Below are 21,826 nucleotides of genomic sequence, written 5' to 3' on the forward strand. Positions count from 1 at the left end.
GTCAGGGTAAAGGGTCTCTAAGGGTGGCACAATGAGTGCTGCAGCCCATAAAGGCCTTCCCTGGTCACAAGGCCCTGGGTACCTAGGGTACCATTTACCAAGGGCTGACATGTGGCCAGAATGTGCCAATTTGGGTTTGAGGTTTTTAGGGAAGGAACATAGGCCATGGGCACCTGATTGGCAGGAGTCCAGGGCACACTCAGTCACATTCAGCAATTCAGCAATAAGTGGGGGCATACCATGCAAGAAAGATGGCACTTTCTCACATCCTGAAGGTCTATGGTTGCCATGAAATCTTCCTGATTTATCAATTGAAGCACTTCCTACAGAAACAACATCCAGAAGGATTGCTTTTTTAGCAATTGGTTGAGGCAACAAAGGTCTAGAATGGGACGCCACTCTCCCGATTTCTTTTTTATGAGGAAAAACCTCGAATAAAACCCTGTTCCCCTCTGTAAATTTGGTACCACTTTGATCGCTCCTTTCTTTAACATTATTTTTATTTGGGACAAAAGTTCCTTTAGATGAGCAGGAGGAGGACCTCTGGGAGGATAATTTGGAGGAATCTTTAAGAATTCCAAAGTGTGACCCCTGGAAACTATGTCCAAAACCCATCTGTCCGTTATGGCAGACCATTCGTAGAAAAAATGGGAGTTTCTTTCTCCAACCTTTACTGGATTGATGGGAAAAGTGGTTGGCAGTGGGCGGTTTTTTGGAGTTATCTCTGCCTCTGCAGGCAGTCTTTTGCTGTAATGTTAGTAGGAAGTGGCCGGAGGTTGCTTAAATGACTGTTGCTGCTGTGTAGATGTGTACCTTGATTGACTTTGGTCCAGTTGATATTGTTTATATTGATTATATCCTCCTCGAAAGGATGATGAGCCATAACCTCTTTCTCCCTGAAAGGGCTGTTTTCTAAATTGTAGAGTGCCGAGAGCCTTTGCAGTATCCGTATCCTTCTTTATGGTCTGAAGGGCTTTGTCTATATGTTGGCCAAATAGAGAGTCGCCATCAAAAGGCATGTCGATCACCTTTGTTTGAACTTCTTGTCTAAAAGAAGTAGCCTTCAACCAGCAGTGACGCCTCAGGACTGCAGCCCCAGCCAGTTGGTGGAATCCTGTGGAAGAAACATCCACTACGCAGTCAATGATCTCAGCAGAGATCCTTTCTCCCTCCTGTAAAATCTTTAATGCTTCAGCCTTGGATTCATCCGGCAACATCTCTATAAAAGATGAAATGTCCGACCACATTTGCCTGTCGTATCTGCCTGAGATAGCCAGTGAATTGGCCGCTCTGATAGCTGTTGCCGCCATGGTGAAAAAATGTTGCCGATGGAATCGAGACGTCTTCCATCTCTATCAGGAGGGGATGATAATGGAGATGCAGGATTTCTGGCATGGCATTGTGCCGCCTGTGATATCACAGAGTCAGGTTTAGGTTGCCTGATAAGGCAGGCAGGAGAACTATCCGGAGCCTTGTATTTCTTTTCTAATTTAGGCAAGACTGCTGGAATTGAGGCTGGCGTCTTCATGACCTTTAAGCCCTCCTGCCATATGAAGTCTACAATAGGGGTAGACCGGACTTGTCTCTTAGTTTGTTCCTTAAAATCATATAAGAAAGAATCAGCCTGCTGAGTGACCATAGGGAGCTGAAACCTCTTCGCCGCTCTCTCCATAAGTGTATGGAAGCCCCCTATATCCTCAGGTGGTGAATCTATGGGAGGTGGAGTGGAAGGCGATAGTGTCTGGATCTGGTAAACATCCCATTCGTTAGGAAGGGATATCTACTCCAACTCTCCCTCTTCTCTGTCTTCATCAGTAGTATGAACCTCTTAGTCCTGATGTTGCGTTACTGCAGGTACTGGAGAAACCGGAGGAGGGGATCTGATGAGCAAGGAAGGCTGCGGAATAGGTGTCTGAGGAACGGAAGATGCCAGCTCCGAGGGAGGAAATCTGTGGTAGTAATCCTCTACTATATGTTGCAAGTTTGAGACAAGAGACATTGGCATTTGGACTGTCTGTTCCACTTGTCTTTCTTGATTAGAAACCTTGGGGTAAAAAACATAGTCTTCATCTTCATCGTCCTGGCACTTTATAAGGAGTTCAGACGGACTGTGTGCTGCCCCAAATCTATCATCATCATCATCTGATTCCTCTTCATCAGCTTCATAGTCGAAGATTTCTTCTGGAGGACAAGGAGACACCTTGCTTGGAGAGGTGTGTACAGGCAATAATAACTCCAGAGAAGTCTTTCTTTTAGGCAGTCCTAAATTGTCTCTAGAAGTAGCTAGAACCAACGATGGAACAAGCATCGACAAGGATGTCAAGACTACCACAGATGAAGATGACAAAGATGTAGGTTTCATCAACGGTTATTTGGTCGACGGTCTTTACGTCGACGAACTTCGTCGACGAGGATCTGTATCCGAGGTCTTCGGCTCCATCGATGAGGCTACCGTCGACGAGGCTACCATCGACGAGGCTACAGTCGACGAGGCTACAGTCGACGAGGCTACCGTTGACGACGCTACCGTCGACAAAGAAGATTTACTTTTGAGAGCTGCCGACAGCCTCAGCGGCAATGATGCTTCTATTGACTAAGGTCCTGACAAGGGCCGCTTCTTTTTAGTCGGCGAAGATAATAAAGACAAAGTTGTCATAACAGACGGTCTCACCTTCAAGGATACCAACGTCGATGGAGAAGATGCCGACGACATAATCATCTTTGTCTGAGGAGAAGAGAAAGTCAATGTCGTTGTTGTAGTTATGACGATGGAAATGCTCGTCGACGAAGGAATCGTCTACGTCTTCGTCGACAGATCGTCTTTTTTGTGAGGTAAAACTGTCTCAGGAAGAGACCTTGATGCCGGCTTCGTTTTTTTAAAGGATTTTGAAGGCGTAGAGGGCACAGATTGACTCTTAAGAGAGGCTGATTCATTTTTTGAAGAGGAAGGCTGATCTTCCTGTTTTGAGGTGTGATGATGTTTTTTCAACACCTTAGGAGAGATCAGCTCCGCCTCAATAGCTCTCTTTTCTGACGCTGTTGTCTTTAAAGAGGAATCACTCTCCTCATCAGATAAAGGATTGTCCTTTGTCATGAGCTTCTGTAGCCACAGAAGAAGACGTCCTTCTCTCTCTCCAGGTTTTTTGAGAAAATGTTCTACAGATTTTGCAGTCTCTCACCTTATGGTCTGGGTGAAGGCAGTAGATACATTTCTTGTGGGGATCATCTGAGTGAAGTCTCAATTTCCCACAAGATTCACAATGCCTGAAGAGAGATTCTTTAGAAGAAGACATGTTCAGAAGTAATATGTGAAGAATACAGAAGATAAAGTAGAAGTGCTGAGCAGAGCTCAGGGAGACTCCCTTCACACGACGTGCAGTAGAAAATCTGAGAGCCTGGAGCCTCTGTGGAGAGGGTTCTAGAGGGTGCTGTTGCCTGATTGGCTGGAGTTTGGACCATATCTAATGACTAGGACGAGATATTAAAGTGAATGTTTTTTCTCTATTAACTTTAATGTTAGAGTAATTACTTATTGCTTTTTATGTACCATGGGACTAGATACACATGTACAGAGTGTTAGGCGTGGCGTAGATACACATGTGCAGAGTGTTAGGTATGATGTGGATACAGATGTACAGAGTTTTAGGTGTGGTGTGGTTAAGACGTACAGAGTGTTAGGTGTGGTGTAGATACACATGTACAGAGTGTTGGGTGTGGTGTAGATAAACATGTACAGTGTTAGGTGTGGTATAGATTCAGATGTACAGAATTTTAGGTGTGGTGTAGATACATATGTACAGAGTGTTAGGTGTGGTGCAGATACAGATGTACAGAGTGTTAGATGTGGTGTAGATACAGAATGTTAGGTGTGGTGTAGATACAGACGTACAGAGTTTTAGGTGCGGAGTATTATGTGTGGTGTAGATACAGATGGACAGCGTATTAGGTGTGTTGTAGATACACATGTACAGAGTGTTAGGTGTGGTGTAGATACAGACATAGAGAGTGTTAGGTGTGGTGAAGATACACATGTACAGAGTGTTAGGTGTGGTGTGGATAAGACGTACAGAGTGTTAGGTGTGGTGTAGATACACATGTACAGAGAGTTGGGTGTGGTGTAGATAAACATGTACAGTGTTAGGTGTGGTATAGATTCTATTGTACAGAATGTTAGGTGTGGTGTAGATACATATGTACAGAGTGTTAGGTGTAGTGTAGATACAGATGTACAGAGTCTTAGGTATTGTGTAGATACAAAGTGTTAGGTGTGGTTTAGATACAGATGTGCAGAGTTTTAGGTATTGTGTGGATACAGAGTGTTAGGTGTGGTGTATATACAGATGTACAGAGTGTTGGGTGTGGTGTAGATAAACATGTACAGTGTTAGGTGTGGTATAGATTCAGATGTACAAAATGTTAGGTGTGGTGTAGATACATATGTATAGAGTGTTAGGTGTGGTGTAGATACAGATGTACAGAGTCTTAGGTGTTGTGTAGATACAAAGTGTTGGGTGTGGTTTAGATACAGATGTGCAGAGTTTTAGGTATTGTGTGGATACAGAGTGTTAGGTGTGGTGTATATACAGATGTACAGAGTGTTAGGTACGATGTGGATACAGATGAACAGAGCTTTAGGTGTGGTGTAGATACACATCTGCAGGAGTGTTAGGTGTGGTGTGGATACAAACGTACAGAGTGTTAGATGACGCAGATTTTGGTGCAAGTGGAAAACACATGGCACATGAGATTATGAAATGAGCCTAGTCAAATGCTTTTTTAAAAGGTGCACTTTGGTGCATTCAAAATGAAAGACATGAAATGAGGCCTGGTCAATGCTTTTTTAAAAGGTGCACTTTGGTGCATTCAAAATGAAAGACATGAAATGAGGCCTGGTCAATGCTTTTTTAAAAGGTGCACTTTGGTGCATTCAAAATGAAAGACATGAAATGAGCCTGGTCAATGCTTTCAGTCTGAAATGCCTGTGCTGATTTAACATGTGTTTTTGCAGTGGAGAGAATACTCGCGATTTTAGTGGCCTCTTTAGCTGTGAAAAATAATCATTGAATGTGTTCTCTCTTCCCAGCTCCATTCCCTTATAAATTACACTCCCTATTCCTGTTTTAAGAGACTTTGGCCTTGTTGCATATTTAGACAAATATATTCAGTTCATAACACATCTTATAATGAGTGCTAATTAACCATGAACCAAACATTACACACGAGACTAAAGCATTTTGCATGAAAAGCTATCTAAAACATTAGAGCATGTTGCTAGGAGTATGTATTAACTGTTTGCGCTTTGAAAATGTGCACTGGTGCATGTATGCTATGTTGTAGATTGCACATTTTTGCATGTTGTGCACAAATAATAGAAAAGCTGCTTTAAACTAATAACTTTTGCTAGGAAAAGTAATACAAGGTATTAGTATGGGGGTGGTAAACAGAATGGGTTCTATTTAGTACATTTATATTGTTGTTGTGTTTGTTTTATTTTTGGGCCTAAGATAAAATGGCTGCCTGTGAATCCAGCAAGGCTGAGAATGGTGCTGAATTTGAGAGCACGCGCAGATTATAACCGCTTGCCTCGAGTGACGACCTAGTTCAAGGCCACTTTGAACTCTAAATTCTTGCTATTCTGCCAAAGTACCAGGGTTTGTGGAATGTGCTTATCCTGCGTGCGATGTCACAGGATGCAGGAAACTGGACTGTAAATGTTGCTGAAATATATGATTATATTTATCATTAGCACTTCTTTTGTTAAAACCAGTATAGTTTGGAATTTGCAATGAGAACAGGATGGTGAGACCCTCATGTCATCTATGGTAACCACTCACAGTGCGAGTTTCTCTGAATTTTAAACAATTTTTAGTATAGTCTGCCAAGAATTAGAGTATAAATAATGACCTCTTTGAGGGCGTGTGCCTCTTGCTGCTTGGCTGCTTTTAGGAGGAGGAGAGAAGAAAGGCAGCAGATGAGGCCAGACATCATATGGGTTAGGTACGCGATTGTCGCGGGTGCAGCCTGGGTGGAGATTGCGTCCAAGGAGAAACAGAGGGAGGTGGGGAGCCTTTTGCTCATATGTTTTTTCAGAGAGTCCCTGCACGTCATATTTTTGGAAAGGCAGATCACATTCCTCTGATGGTCTGTGAAGGAGGGGCTGTCTTACACCTTGTGTAGCACAGAGATGCAAAGGATCAGACCAGGGCAGAGAGTGGAGCTGGATACAACAGGTTTAGATATTAGATGCTAAAACGTTTAAGTTCATGCTTTGACTAATGAATTAGTTTTTGAAAAGATTTGTCTTATGCATTTATTTCTCTTTATGGGAGATTTTTGCCATTTATTAATTATTGATTAGCCTTGCAAGACTCACTCTTTTCTTAGAAACTCATTAAGAGTTTTGACTGGCATTTTGCGCCACATTTTCTTTTCTACATGTGATGCTATTATGCAGACTGTAATATGTTCTGTATTAATGCTATTTTTCCTAATTTCCAAATTCTGTTACCTGATTGATATTTGACTAATGAATAAAGGGTCAGAAAAACTTCACTTTTAACTAAGAAAATAAAACCCTTTAAATACTCACAACTCTCTTTATTGGCTTGAATATTAAATGCATTTCTGATTTTTCATGTTTATGTTAAGTCTCCTGAAGGTAATATACAGTGTCAAAAAACGGGGGGGGGGGGGGGGGAGGAAGAGGGGTGTGCTAGGTCCACCCTCCTGTTTCAATAGTAGACACAAAAATCCGAATTCTCGGATAAAGAACCTAGCTAGAAAAAAGAAGAAGGTTTTTGCTCAATATGAGTCAGGAAAGACATGTCGAGAAAAGAAAAATGTCCTTTCTTGAGTCCCCTCACTCCCCAGGGTTTCCCCACGGTGACATGCTTCATCATAGGGGTGGTCTCAACCCGCACTTTTAATGAGGAACTATGTGTAGTGCAGAGGTATGTGTGGAGTGGGTGAGTTAAAAATATCTAACTAGTGGGCAAAATAACTTTAATCAGGCTCCTAGCTGATATGTTAAAAACGGGGTGGGTCCCTAGGGTTCCTGTCTTCAATGGGTCAGGTGTCCCTAGTGGACGTCAACTAGTGCGAGCTTCCCCAATGCTCTGCTTCAGGACTCACACAGGGTCCAGCCCTGTGTGTACCACTCCTTACGTGATCTAAAAGTGAGGAAAAAAGTGCGCTGCAACTAATAAGGAAGCAAAGTTAATACATACAATATAATAATCTACGTAGACAAAATGAAGACAAAATTATCAAGCACTACCTACTCCCAGTGGGGTAGGTGAGTTCCAAAATGCAATACAACAGTTCACACATTCGTTCAGGGTGTGTGTGTTAATCCAGCTGTAGGACCGGGGGTCACCAGGCTCTAAGGGGGTAACGTGACTCGAGCAGGTAGGCCCCCGAAGGCTTACGTGTAAAGCGACCATACAGCACACTCATCCACCAAAACAGGAAGCGCACGCAATAACTGACACCACACAGTATGTTCACTAAAAATCAGTCAGTTTTATCTGAATCACATCAGGTTCAAAAGCATTTCATTATGACTCAATTGGCAGTACCTGAATACATTAAACCGGGCATGGGACTAAAGCGCGTCTCCTGGTGATCCTGGGGGAGCGTTAAACACAGCGGTTAAACATAGCGCTGCACATAGCAATTTAATAGCGCTTAAAATCAGGCCCTATGAACATAGCGCTGCACATAGCAATTTAATAGCGCTTAAAATCAGGCCCTATGAACATAGCGCCGCACAGAGCAATTAAATAGCGCTTAGAATCAGAGCACTGAACTTGGCACTGCACATAGCAACCTTAGAATCAGAGCACTGAACTTAGTGCGCATGGCAGACTCTTGGCGGGTCAAACTTGGCAGTCCCAACAAGGGGGGGGCTCAAGCAGGTCGGAGCACTCAGTGTCTAGACAGCGCTTCGAAGGGAACTCACTAGTGCTTAACTGGGCAGTCCCACAGGACTCTCTAACCAGGCGGAGTTCAGGCACACAGCGAGGGGGCCGTGGCCCAGTTCTGGCACGCTCCGGGGTAAGTTGAGGTCTTGCGTGGGATCTCCCCGGGGGAGGGCGTGCTCCGGGCCTCGGGGGGCCTCCCGCCCTCCTCCCTGGAGATTACCTGAGTCGTCGGCCTTCTTCCTCACAAGCGGGGACCTCGCGGCGATCTCCGGCCTCCTGGCGATATCCGGGTCGAGGGCCTCCCTCAAAGGCTTCTCCCGCAGGGCTGAACCAGCGCAGTGATTGGGGGTCTGAGCGCGGGGCTCCCGGTCGGGTCAGACGAGGCCGGGGAGCCCCGGGGGAGTCAGCGACGGCTTCGTAGAGGCTTCAGGGGCCTGCAGCCGCCAATGACAGCGCGGTCTGCGGGGGCGCAGCCCAATGGACCAATGGCACAGCGGCGGGGGCGGCGTTCGGCAGTCCGCCCCCGTCAGGCGACTGGAGTTCTTGGCTTCGGGCCTACGCGGCCTAGGCAAGACGTCGCGGCCCAGCGAGGCCTTCTCTGTGGCCCGGCGGCCTTCTCCCGCCCCGGGGGGGGGCGCGATTCCTCGGCTGCGACGGCAGCGGCGGGGCCCTGGAGTTGGCAGGGGGCAGGCGACACAGCGGTGAGTGATTCTTTTGGGGCCAACCCAACGGGGGCCTCAATTAAGGGGTGATGGCTATTTCGGCGCCCAGCGCCCCCGTCTCCTCAGCGACGCCCCAGCTCGGGGCAGGCAGGCAGATTGGGCAAGGGCAGGCTACACGCCCGCAACCGGACTGGCTAGGGGGGACCCCGGCAAGGTCAGGGAGCGCAGGGGTGTCACAGCGCTAGTACCTGGTCGATCCCCCAGCCATCCAGCAGTAAGTTGTAGGAAGTTTCAGTAGTGATTTTCAGCAGTAAGTTTCAAGGGAAAGTTCCAGTAGGGAGTTTCAGCAGTCTTTGTGGCGTGGCTGGTTCTGGCGCCCTTATGGGTTCTGTTCCTTGGGGGGGGGGTAGGTTGAGTTGGTGACTAGTTCGCTCCTAGTCAGGCTTGGTAGGTTGCCCCTGGGTTCCCCTCCCGCTGGGCCAGATCAGTGGGCTAGTTCAGGATCCATCACTCACTTAAAAGGCAGCACCTAAGCACTGTCACTTTTAGAGGCATAGGTCCCTGACTAGGCCCTACCGCCTAAAACTCCTGCGTAGGTTCCCCCAGGTCTGCGTCGCCCCAACTGACTAAAAAATGTTCCCTCCCTCTCTTAAGTAGCCCTAGGTCAGGTGACCACTCTCTAAGGCGGCAAAAGCAAAACCCCACCTTTCTTCTAGAAGGTTCCAGCACATTCCAGGAGCTTCCCCACTCTAGGTATAGGACAAAAAAGGCGGGCTGGTGTCGCAACATTGTTGTAGGGTCCCAGCCAGCTCCTGGCAGCTAGGGTGCTACTAGAAAGGCCACTCCGCAGTAGCAGGGGCCTGTGGCAGCCATCTTAGGGGAAGAGAGCACCTGCACCTTAACACTGATTGGCAATGAAAATGTGCCCGGAGACCAACGCAAAAAGAGGGTGGAAAAATATTAGGCAAGGGCAAGAATACAGGGGGAGACCACCCTAGGGCTGACAGGTCTAACACCAGCCATAACGCGCTTTTTCATGCTTGGTTAGTAGGCAATAAACACTCCTTATCAAACCACCTTAAAAAAGTGGCTCTGTAAACCTGTGCCCGATGGCACTTTCAGAAACCAAAACAAAAGGGTCACCTCGTGACGGTACCATAATGAAAAACATGCCGAATCACTGGTGAGCGTTTCCCATTATGTACTTCAGTTAAAACATGCTTTTTAGTAGAGAAGTAAAGGTTCTGTTAAATCATGCTTATTTAGTCAAATAAATGTGACACGTTAAATAAAGGATCATCGGTTATGCCTCTGTTAGTGTCAATGGTGGTTATTAGTAATGCGTGTATCAAGTTGATAACGAGACAACACAACATGAAAAACAACACATATTAGGGAAAATCACATACTGGTTACGAAGCATAAATCTGCTTCATGGTCTCCTGAGGGGCTGGGAGGATTTCGCAATTGTGCGCTACAGGAGAAAGCAAAGATGAAGGCTTTGTTAGCTAAAGGGGGGCAGAAGTGCACAGGTGAGCTATTACGGGTTCCGTTGGCTGCCCGTTCCAGTCCGGAAAAAGAAAAACGTACTTGAACGTGATCTACTCTCTGGCGGATTCACCTGTATACCCTCGCGACCGCATATGCGCGAATCACTGCCGGGTACGGGTTTATGTAGGAAGTGTTCCCGTCTAGTCATACTAGGAAGGCTAGAGCGGGAAACTTCACAAAATGGCCGCCGCAAGTGGCTAAAGCGGTCGGCCCTTTTGGGAGAGTGAAAACGGGTGAAATAAACAAAAGAATGTAACAATACAGTCGGGGGCGCGCAGGGGCAGTAATGACCTCCTACAATTGTGAATGATAGAAAAATAAATAATAAATAATAAAAGATGACATTACAAAAAATTACATTACAAAAATGATAATACATAAACGTAGGCAATACAGTGGGGGCGTAGGGGCTATAATGACCTCCTAAATTCGTGGATGGTAGCTATAAGGACAATACATACACAAAGACAAACAAGATTGTGGGGTGTCTGTTTCGTAGTGTATATGTCCCTGATTAATATGTTGGGTACTCAGGAGAGTTATGTGTTATACCAAGGGGTGGTGGGTTTTTACAGCGGGTTCTGTGTGGGAAAATATTGTCATCCAGTTCCTGAGTGGTGCTATCTTGAGAACTGGCCTCAAGGGATGTTATCGTTGAGACCCTGGCTGTCAGTGCGCAATTTGAAGACCCATTGTTCTTTCTCAAATAATCTTTGCTCTAAGTTGTCACTGCCCTTGACATGTTCCAAGACCACCCACTTCATATCGTTGGGTGTGTGTTGGTTCTCAATAAAATGTGATGTCATTTTCGTGGTTGCCCTTTTGCACCTGATGTTACTGCGGTGCTCAACAATCCTGGTACTCACTTTCCTTGTGGTCATCCCCACGTAATGTAGGTTGCAGGTACAGGTGATCAGATAGACCACACTTGTGAAGCTGCGTAGTTCCCAGGTCATTTGATTGTTAAACTCAACCTTTTTCGTGGCTGAGGTAAAATGGCAAACACTGCAATTAATGCATGGGTAGTGTCCACCAGGCAGAGTGTGCAGGGTTCTTTGCCCATCTGTTTTTGCGTTGTTTTTGGGGCGAGTGTGGACAAAGTAGTTTCTAAAGTTTTTCCCTTTTCTATGACTGAACACAGGTCTGGGTACGTCAAGGTTGCCACTGTTCAGTGTCCGCCAGTGTTTTTTGATGATCTTGGTAACTTTATTTGATACAATATTGTAGGTAGTAATACAGATTGGTCTTCTGTCCTGTTCGGAATTTTCTTTCTGTTTTGGTTCCAGGAGTGCTTCTTGTGATTGTTAGCCGCTCTTTTTTTGGCTGTTGAAATTAAGTGTTTTGGATAGTGTCTTGCTTTTAACTTGGCCGTCAAGTCTCTTGCTTGGGTGTTGTAGTCTTCTTTTTCAGCGCAATTTCGCCTGAGTCATAAAAATTGGCCGAAAGGAAGGTTATCTTTCAATTGCCTCGGGTGGAAACTATCGTAGATTAACAGACAGTTCCTGGCTGTTGGTTTGAAATGTGTGGTGGTCGTCAACCTTCCTTGCTTGGCTATGATGTTGAGATCAAGGAAGATCAATTGGGACCTACTCATGGTGTGAGTGAATTTCAAAAAGGGGTCCTGAAGGTTAAGCCAACTAATGAAGTCAGTGGCTTCTGACTCATTACCTTCCCAGATCAATAGCACATCGTCGATGTAGTGTCTCCAAAGCTTAAGGTGTCCGATGTGGGGGTTGCAGTTGTTCAGTATCTTATGCTTCTCAAGGTGATGGACATAGAGATCCGCCACGCTCGCCGCGAAAGTGCTCCCCATACTGGTTCCGTGCACTTGGCGGAACAGGGTGTCTTCAAACCTAAAGTAATTTTCCGTTAGTGCCAGCCGGCAGCATTCAAGGACCACATTTCTGGGCGTGTGGTAAACCCATGGGTGTTGAAAGAGTACTTCTTCCAGAATTTGTAAAGTTTCCTTGTGTGGTAGACTAGTATAGAGACTCTCTACATCCAGGCCAATCAGGATGTTGGTGGTTGGGTTGAATTGTAAGTCTCGTAGGTGGCATGGTACTGCCTTTGTGTCCTGTAGGTACGTGCTAGTACTTTGTATAATGGGTCGCAGGAAAGCGTCGGCAAATTTTGAGAGAGGTTCTAGTATTGAACCGATGCTTGACACAATAGGTCTTCCCGGTGTTTTTTTCATTGATTTATGGATTTTTGGAATGGTGTAAAAGTAAGGGATGGTGGGGTTGGTGTTCTCCAAAATATCGTCTTCCTTTTTGGATATCCAATTATTCGCTGTGGATTCTTCCACCAAATACCCGATTTCTATGCGTAGACGTTCTGTCGGGTCTTCCTTGATTATGGTGTTGTTTCTGTCATCCGCCAACAGTTGTAGACATACTTCTCGGTATGCAGTAGTGTTTTGTAGTACTATGGCACTGCCTTTGTAAGCTGGTTTTATAATCACTTGTTTCTACATTGCCAATTGTTGTATGGCCTTATGTTCCTTTTTGCTGGTGTTGTGGAAAGTTTTTATTGTCCTTGGATCTATTTTGGATACTTCTTTGAGAACTGCTTTTTCAAAAGCTAGTAATTCTACGGGAAGATTAGCCGCTGGCGGTGTAAAGTTGGATTTTTTGTGGAGACCTGTGTCGCTTTCCGCTGTAGAGGGACATGTTTTATCTTTGAAATAGACTTGCAGTTTTATTCTTCAGATGAACTCATTTAGTTCACTGCAGAGTCTGAACTTATCCAAGCTCGGAGTTGGCACAAAACCAAGTCCCTTTTCTAGAACTGATTTTTGTGTTGAAGTCAGGATGATGTCTGATAGGTTCACCACTAGGCTGGTTGGTTGCTGGTACATGGGTTGTTCGGTGGGCCCATGCTCCTGGTATGGCTCCTTGAGGTTTCCAGGGGTTGTGCCCATTGCACCTGTTGATTTCTTCTGGATTTTCCCCTCTGTGGCCCCTTGCCCCTTCCTAAAAAATGATTCTGTGGTTCGTGTGGTTGTGCTTGCTCCCAGAAAGTATGTGGCTGCTGTTGGCATGCTTGTTGGTGGAAGTTTGGCGGCCCATAGAAAAAAGGTGGTGGGCCACCCTACGGAGGTGGTCCCTGGTATGCTGGCCAGCCAAAATTTGGTCCTCCTCAGTTCCTGAGGCGTCCTCCCCGGGGTCGTCTATTCCTGTTTCTAAAGTTGTGGTTATAGCCACCATCTGAGTGGTCTGAACCAGAGTCAGATTTGTCACTGTCGGTGTTATATCCCGGGTTCATCCCAGATGGGACATAATCTTCCTTAGTGTATGGGTAGACTTTTTCGTGTGAGAAGGATTTTACGTCTTTCTTGAATTTGGTGTATTTTGTGTCCTTCAAAGTTATTTCGAAATCAGTCATAGATTTATTCAATTCTTCTAGACGTTTCTTAAGCTCAGTTACACTTTGAAAAGTTCTTAGGCTGATCTCTAGTGTTTGTATTTCAACTTTCATTTCCTCTGAGAGTCGGGCTGCAGTCTTAATGATCAGGACCAACCAGTCCCTAGTGCAGTGCCAGAAAATGAGCGACCAATCTTTTTTGAAGGTTTTGTCCTGCTGAAAAATAAATGGCTCATTGCGTACAATTAACCCACGAGGGGCCGTATTGGATCTTAAATACTCGGTCATCATGATGCCATGAACCAAGGTCTTGATTTGGTTCCTTTTCAGTTCTGATAGTTCGTCCCAACACTGGCTAGATTCATCAGTCTCTATGAGATGTCCCTGCTAGAGGTAGCATGGATGCGATGGTCCTTTCGACTTCTTCTTCCGAGAATGTGAGTCCAGTGATTTCAGTCATGTTTAGGTATTGTCATGAGGAGAAATTTATAAATTTATTAACTCTGACAGCTGGGCTGCTGTAAATTACAAAATCAAAAAACGGGGGGAGGAAGAGGGGTATGCTAGGTCCACCCTCCTGTTTCAATAGTAGACACAAAAATCCGAATTCTCTGATAAAGAACCTAGCTAGAAAAAAGAATATAAGTATATATATACAGTGGCAAGGGTCCAGTACCTTTACAGCAGTGAATTAGAGGTTTTTCATTCAGAAATTACCGTGAAATTATCGCTGCATCAGTATAGATACCCATGTGCAGAGTGTTAGTTGTAGTGTACATTCAGATGTACAGAGTGTTAGGTGTGGTGTGGATACAGACATACAGAGTTTTAGGTGTGGTGTAGATACACATGTACAGAGTGTTAGGTGTGGTGTGGATACAGACGTAGAGAGTGTTAGGTGTGGTGTAGATACACATGTACACAGTGCTAGGTGTGGAGTGGATACAGACATAGAGAGTGTTAGGTGTGGTGAAGATACACACGTACAGAGTGTTAGGTTTGGTGTAGATACACATGTACAGAGTGTTAGGTGTCGTGTAGATACATAGGTACAGAGTGTTATGTGTGGTGAAGATACAGATATAAAGAGTGTTAGGTGTGATGTAGATACACATGTACAGAGTGTTAGGTGTGGTGTAGATACAGATGTACAGAGCGTTATGTGTGGTGTAGATACAGATGTACAGAGTGTTAGATGTGGTGTAGCTACAGACGTACAGAGTTTTAGGTGTGGTGTAGATACAGAGTGTTATGTGTGGTGTAGATACAGATGTACAGAGTGTTAGGTGTGTTGTAGATACAGATGTACAGAGTGTTAGGTGTGGTGTAGATACAGATGTACAGAGTGTTAAGTGTGGTGTAGATACAGATGTACAGAGTGTTATGTGTGGTGTAGATACAGATGTACAAAGTGTTAGATGGGGTGTAGATACAGAATGTTAGGTGTGGTGTAGATACAGATGTACAGAGTTTTAGGTGTGGTGTAGATACACATGTACAGAGTGTTAGGTGTGGTATGGAAACAGGTGTACAGAGTGTTAGGTGTGGTGTAGATACACATGTACAGAGTGTTAGGTGTGGTGTGGTGTAGATACAGATGCACAGAGTGTTAGGTGTGGTGTAGATACAGATGTACAGAGTGTTATGTGTGGTGTAGATACAGATGTACAAAGTGTTAGATGGGGTGTAGATACAGAATGTTAGGTGTGGTGTAGATACAGATGTACAGAGTTTTAGGTGTTGTTTAGATACAGAATGTTAGGTGTGGTGTAGATACAGATGTACAGAGCATTATGTGTGGTGTAGATACAGATGTACAGAGTGTTATGTGTGGTGTAGATACAGATGTACAGAGTGTTTGATGTGGTGTAGATACAGAGGGCCCGAGTCACAGAATTAACTTAAGACAAAATCCTAAACTTACTACTTTTGGTATTCACAGAATGCACTTACTACTTTTGGTATTCACAGAATGCACTTACTACTTTTGGTATTCACAGAATGGATTTACGACTACTAACTTTACGTCCGGACTCGGGCTGGAAATTCCGACCTGGAGGCGGAGCTTCCGGCCCGGAGGTGGGGATTCCGGCCGGTGGCGGAGATTTAGCCATGGCCGAAATCTCCACCTCCGGGCCGGAAGCTCCGCCTCCGGGCCGGAAGCTCTGCCTCCGGACCGGAAGCTCCGTCTCCGGGCCGGAATTTCCGGCCCGAGTGCGGACGTAAAGTTAGTAGTCGTAAATCCATTCTGTGAATACCAAAAGTAGTAAGTGCATTCTGTGAATACCAAAAGTAGTAAGTTTCGGATTTTGTCTTAAGTTAATTCTGTGAATCGGGCCCAGAATGTTAGGTATGGTGTAGATACAGATGTACAGAGGTTTAGGTGTGGTGTAGATACAGAGTGATATGTGTGGTATAGATACAGATGTACAGAGTGTTAGGTATGGTGTAGTGTTAGTCCTGGCACCTTGGCGTGAGTTTCCCTTCCACTTTTTGCTGATGTGCCTCATGTGTTTTGTTGGTGTTGGCTGCTCAGAGCACTGTGCCACTGCCAATCAGTGCCACAGTGCAAGTGCTCCCTTATGAAAAATGTATACATTGATTGATATCCATGTTTGGCTTATTTGGTTTACTATCAGCCCCTAGTAAAGTGCACCAGGGGTGCCAGGGTTTGTAAATACAAATGCTGCTGGTGGGCTTGCAGCACTGGTTGTGCCACCCACAGAAGCGGCCTAGTGAAATGTGTCTAAGGTCTGCCAATGCAGAACCTGCATGCAGTCTGGTACTGTCGCGCTGACTGCGCAAGTGCACCCACTTGCCAGTCCATGAACCTTCCCGTAACTTCATATTAGTCACCCCTCTGGTAGGCCGAAGGGCAGGGTGCATTGTAGGCATAAGGTAGGACATGCCCTGATGTGTGGGGCATGTCTTAATAGTGACTTACAGCCATTTTGGTTTTTCACTGTTGAAGGCTACCTGCTCTCCATAGGCCAGAATGGGCTGCTGGAATTACTACACGCTGTAATCCCAGCGGACTCATAGAGCATGGTAGAAGGTCAAGTTTAGTATGCCTGAACTCAGAATAATAAAATACTTCTTTTAGTAAAGTTTATTTTAATATCCTGTGTTTGTAAATACTACTTTTAGAAAGTTAGTATTTACTGACCTGGCCATTTCAGTCCGCCTTTGTGTGTGTGTGTGTGCTGCCTAGTTTCAGTGGGGAGCAGGGCTGGGGAATTCCAGGAGACAGGCTGGCTGCCAGGTGGTGGGTAGAGAGATTACACCAGGATGGGTGGGAGGAGTACACCTTGACTCTGAATAGACCTGTGCTCTGCCACCACAATGCCGGCTCCGCCCCCTGTGGAGCGGCTGATGTCTCTGCCCTGCTGCTGAAAGGAAAGAGCAGAGTCACCACAACAAAGTGCTCCAAAACCGGACTGAGCCAGGCCCAGGCCCCCTGGCGACAAAGAACAAAAGAATTGCTCTATAAAAGAAGGAGCCCTGCTCCTAAGAAATCAGATCCTGTTTGCGCCAAGAAGAAACTCTGCCTGAGGAGAAGGACCTGGAAAAGCTGCATGGAGGAGTACTGTCTCTAAGCCTGAGGGACTGGCCTGTGGTAGGTGCCTTGCTGCTGGAAGGAGAGGAAAAGACTGAAGAAGAAACTTTTATCCAACTTGTGCTTAACAAACAATCTCCAAGGGCTTGCTTGTGAACTTGCCCCCTGAACTGCGCCCCAGGAACAGTGGGCGCTACCTTTCCCCTGGAAGAAGAGAAGCTGCTGGAGAGGATTCTGCAAACGCTGACCCCAGAGAACCTGTGTGCCCCTCATCTCACTGAACACCGCGACTTCTGCCACCGGGGCTACTGTGAGCACAGTAAAGGCCTGCCTGCCTGGCCCGAGCTCAGCAAACAACTGCCCCCCGAGCCGTCGCTCGCAAAGTAAAGAAGAGACTGACAAGGCTCCAAGCACCGAGCCTCTACAACCCCTGGCCGTGGAGATCCCTGTAAGGACCTGCGACGCACTGTTCGCCATCTGAGTAAAGCCGACCGCACTGCAACGCGTTGGAAATCACCCCTGAGCTGCCCCTCCTGCTTCCGACCTCGTTGTGTGCCTGGGAACGTCCTGAAATGCCCCACGAAGCATCGCCGCCCACTGACCACGAGGGACGACAACGCGACGTGGGACACTCCTCTGTGGACTCCTGAGGCCGCCTCGAACATTGCCCCCGAAGAATAAGGTACTGTCCGCTGCAGCGCCCCTGTACGCAGCTTCCTTCGCTGTGTACGGCACCATCGTCCCGCTACGCTTCACACGCATGAAGTGTGAGTTTTGGAACCGTGCGAACCAGCTGTCCGAGGCGTCCCGACGAAGGTACGGCCCGTACAGCATTAAATACATAGACGGTGCTCACGCGAGAAGCGTGAGGTTCGGCAAGAGGCGTACCGGACTTGTACGACGCGTACCTACGAGGGTACGGTCCGTACGGCTTCAGTCCAGCGTACGCGTGCACACGCGAGAAGCATGGGAAACGGCACGATGCATCCAAACAGCGGTACGAAGCGTACTGGAGGCGCTACGAGGTGCACAGACCCCCAAGGAAGTATATTTTGACCAGAAAAATGCCATTTTGAGAACTGTGGACTGCCTAAAAGTAATACAAGTAACTGGAACCTTATTTAAGTGAAGACCTGTATATTTGAAAGCCTGCTTAAAGAAATCTTTTATATAAATAACTTTATTTTTACATAAATACAGCCTTGTGTCTCTGTGTGGGGTGTTGGTGATTGTTGTGTGGGACATCTGGAATGCTTAACCTTATGCCCTCTGGAATCTAGCCTGACTGCTCGCGCCACGTTACCTAGAGGGTGAGCAGGGGTTATTTTTAAAGAGGTGATCCTACGCCCTGATTTAGATGAAAAGGGTCCCTGCTTGTCGCAAGTGCATACCTGCGCCAACCAGAGACCCCGGATTCTAACATGTAGATACAGATGTAAAGAGGTTTAGGTGTGGTGTAGATACAGAGTGATATGTGTGGTATAGATACAGATGTACAGAGTGTTAGGTGTGGTGTAGATACAGATGGTTAGAGTGTTAGGTGTGGTATAGATTTAGATGTACAGAGTGTTAGGTGTGGTGTAGATACAGATGGTTAGAGTGTTAGGTGTGGTATAGATTTAGATGGACAGTGTTAGGTGTGGTGTAGATACAGACGTACAGAGTTTTAGGTGTGGTGTAGATGCACATCTACAGAGTGTTGGGTGTGGTGTAGATACACATGTACAGAGTGTTAGGTGTGGTGTAGATACAGATGTACGGAGTGTTAGGTGTGGTGAAGATAGACATGTACAGAGTTTTAGTTTTGGTGTGGCTACAGATGTACAGAGTGTTAGGTGTGGTGTAGATACACATGTACAGAGTATTAGGTGTGGTGAGGATACACATGTACAGAGTGTTAGGTGTGGTGAGGATACACATGTACAGAGTGTTAGGTGTGGTGAGGATACACATGTACAGAGTGTTAGGTGTGGTGAGGATACACATGTACAGAGTGTTAGGTGTGGTGTGGATACAGACGTACAGAGTTTTAGGTGTGGTGTAGATGCACATCTACAGAGTGTTGGGTGTAGTGTAGATACACATGTACAGAGTTTTAGTTTTGGTGTGGATACAGATGTACAGAGTATTAGGTGTGGTGTGAATACAGACGTACAGAGTTTTAGGTGTTTTCTTCTGTTTATTGACTTTAAATGGCATCTCTGCAATATCAGCCATCTTTTTCTTAGGTCAGTCACGCTGTACTATGGTAATAACATAGAAAGTGACCTTTTCACTGCAGTAGTACATGTACAGATCTGTGTTTATTGGAATACCTGCTCCAAGTTATGTGTTATTGCGCCATATTTATTTTCACTAATGTGCCGTAACTATACAGAAGTGTGGTGTCCCAGCATCAAAAGTGTGAATCAGTATTGGGTGTGCAGTTTAAGCAAATCAAACCAGCCTACTAGCTACAGCTGCACGAGGCCTGAAAGCTACCACTACCTGCACGTGCTGCGCTACACTAGTGCTAATTAACAACAGGAGTTAAAAACATGAATCATTATTATAGACATAGACCACTTGGTCCGACATATCTATCATCCAGATATTTGATTCAACTGTCATTAACCCATCAGCTGCCTTCAGCTCGAGGCGCTATAAGAACAGGACAGTGGCCATCTATTAGCTGCCTTCAGCTCGAGGCGCTATAAGAACAGGACAGTGACCATCCATCAGCTGCCTTCAGCTCGAGGCGCTATAAGAACAGGACAGTGACCATCCATCAGCTGCCTTCAGCTCGAGGCGCTATAAGAACAGGACAGTGACCATCCATCAGCTGCCTACAGCTCAAGGCGCTATAAGAACAGGACAGTGACCCCCCGCTCATGCCCGTACCTGTGTGGATCCGTCCGTCATGTGCTTGATCACCGCACCCTGGCTGCAGATGACCCTTGATAGCTCCTGTATGGGTGGTTTGGCCCCTGACTTGTAGAGCTGTGAAGTCCACACCCTCGTGGGATAGGTCTGCCGAACGAGGAGCTTGGCCACCACATCTTCAGGCTTCAGAACTGAAAGAGAAATTTCACTTTAAACACCAGGGAAAGCGCAAGATATTCAGAAGCAATGTGGTCATTCGACAGAATGTGACATGTCTTCCGGTGGCAGGACAGCCATGAGCATGTGAATGGTGCAGGGATATGTTAATCTTGCAGTGACTGAAATCACTGACAGTGGAGCTGAAAGTCAGGCAATTTCACTTACTGACGCGCAGCAGCCAATAGAACGCTTCCCTGGCTGTGGTGGTGATGTTATCTTGACATCACAGTGTGGTTCGTGACGTCACATGGGTGCCAGTGTTAAAGGGACAGGCACACAATCCACTCCCTCTCACTCAGATTCCATTGCAAACCCCGGTGCTGCCCTAGATACACCAGGGGCTCTCTTACACCAACAAAAGAAACAAGGGGTTCATGAAGAAATTCTGGGGGTGTCAGAGAGAAGGGCGGCTGAAGCCCTACACCTAGATTGAGCCTCTTATGATCCTACTTCCTTGGGAGCTCAACGAGATGCCTAGGCACCAAAGCGTCAGCACTAGATGGATCCACGTCATTCCCAAGAAACTCCAACCCCAACCAAGGAGACGGAAGTCAAAGACATCCCAACATGACTGTCTGCAACAACTAGATTGCCTGGTACACCTGCCTGCTGTAGAGTGCCTTCTACACGTGCCTGCTGTAGAGTTCCTAGTACACATGCCTGCTGTAGAGTGCTTAGTACACGTGACTGCCTAGTACATGTGCCTGCTGTAGAGTGCCTAGTACACGTGACTGCTGTAGAGTGCCTTCTACACGTGCCTGCTGTAGAGTTCCTAGTACACGTGCCTGCTGTAGAGTGCTTAGTACACGTGACTGCCTAGTACGCGTGCCTGCTGTAGAGTGCCTAGTACACGTGACTGCTGTAGAGTGCCTAGTACATGTGCCTGATGTAGAGTGCCTAGTACACCTGCGTGTTGTAGAGTGCTTGGTGCACACACCTGCTGTAGAGTGCCTGGTGCACATGCCTGCTTTAGAGTGCCTAGAACAGGTGCCTGCTGTAGAGTGCCTAGTACACGTGCCTGCTGTAGAGTGCCTAGTACACGTGCCTGCTGTAAAATGCCTAGTATATGTGCCTGCTGTAGAGTGCCTAGTACACTTGCCTGTTGTAGGGTGCCTAGTACAAGTGGCTGCTGTAGGGTGCCTAGTACACCTACCTGCTGTAGAGTGCCTAGTACACTTGCCTGTTGCAGAATGCCTAGTACATGTGCCTGCTGTAGAATGCCTAGTACACGTGCCTGTTATAAAGTGCCTAGTACACGTGTCTGCCTAGTACATGTGCCTGCTGTAGAATGCCTAGTACACTTGCCTGTTGTAGGGTGCCTAGTACAAGTGGCTGCTGTAGGGTGCCTAGTACACCTACCTGCTGTAGAGTGCCTAGTACACTTGCCTGTTGTAGAATGCCTAGTACATGTGCCTGCTGTAGAATGCCTAGTACACGTGCCTGTTATAAAGTGCCTAGTACACGTGTCTGCCTACTACACATTCCTGCTGTAGAATGCCATGTCTAGTACACGTGGCTGCTGTACAGTGCCTAGTACACCTGCCTGGTGTAGAGTGCCTAGTACATGTCTGCTGTAGAGTGCCTAGTACACCTGCCTGCTGTAGAGTGCCTAGTACACCTGCTTGCTGTAGAGTGCCTAGTACACCTGCCTGCTGTAGAGTTGCCAGTACACTTGCCTGTTGTAGAATGCC

The 21,826-nt window shown here is 46.4% G+C and overlaps 1 protein-coding gene across 1 annotated transcript in view; it reads right to left on the bottom strand.

Annotated features, from left to right (window-relative positions):
- SPAG17 (sperm associated antigen 17) overlaps nt 1-21,826 on the bottom strand; it is a 1,802,643-nt gene that overhangs the window by 576,236 nt on the left and 1,204,581 nt on the right. Inside the window, exon 29 of the mRNA XM_085620708.1 lies at nt 19,935-20,107. Within this exon, the coding sequence (XP_085476834.1) occupies nt 19,935-20,107 (173 nt within the window). The remainder of the gene's footprint in view (nt 1-19,934; nt 20,108-21,826) is intronic.

The sequence above is a fragment of the Triturus cristatus genome, chromosome 8, assembly GCF_964204655.1.
Source record: "Triturus cristatus chromosome 8, aTriCri1.1, whole genome shotgun sequence".
In the NCBI taxonomy this organism is placed as follows: domain Eukaryota; kingdom Metazoa; phylum Chordata; class Amphibia; order Caudata; family Salamandridae; genus Triturus; species Triturus cristatus.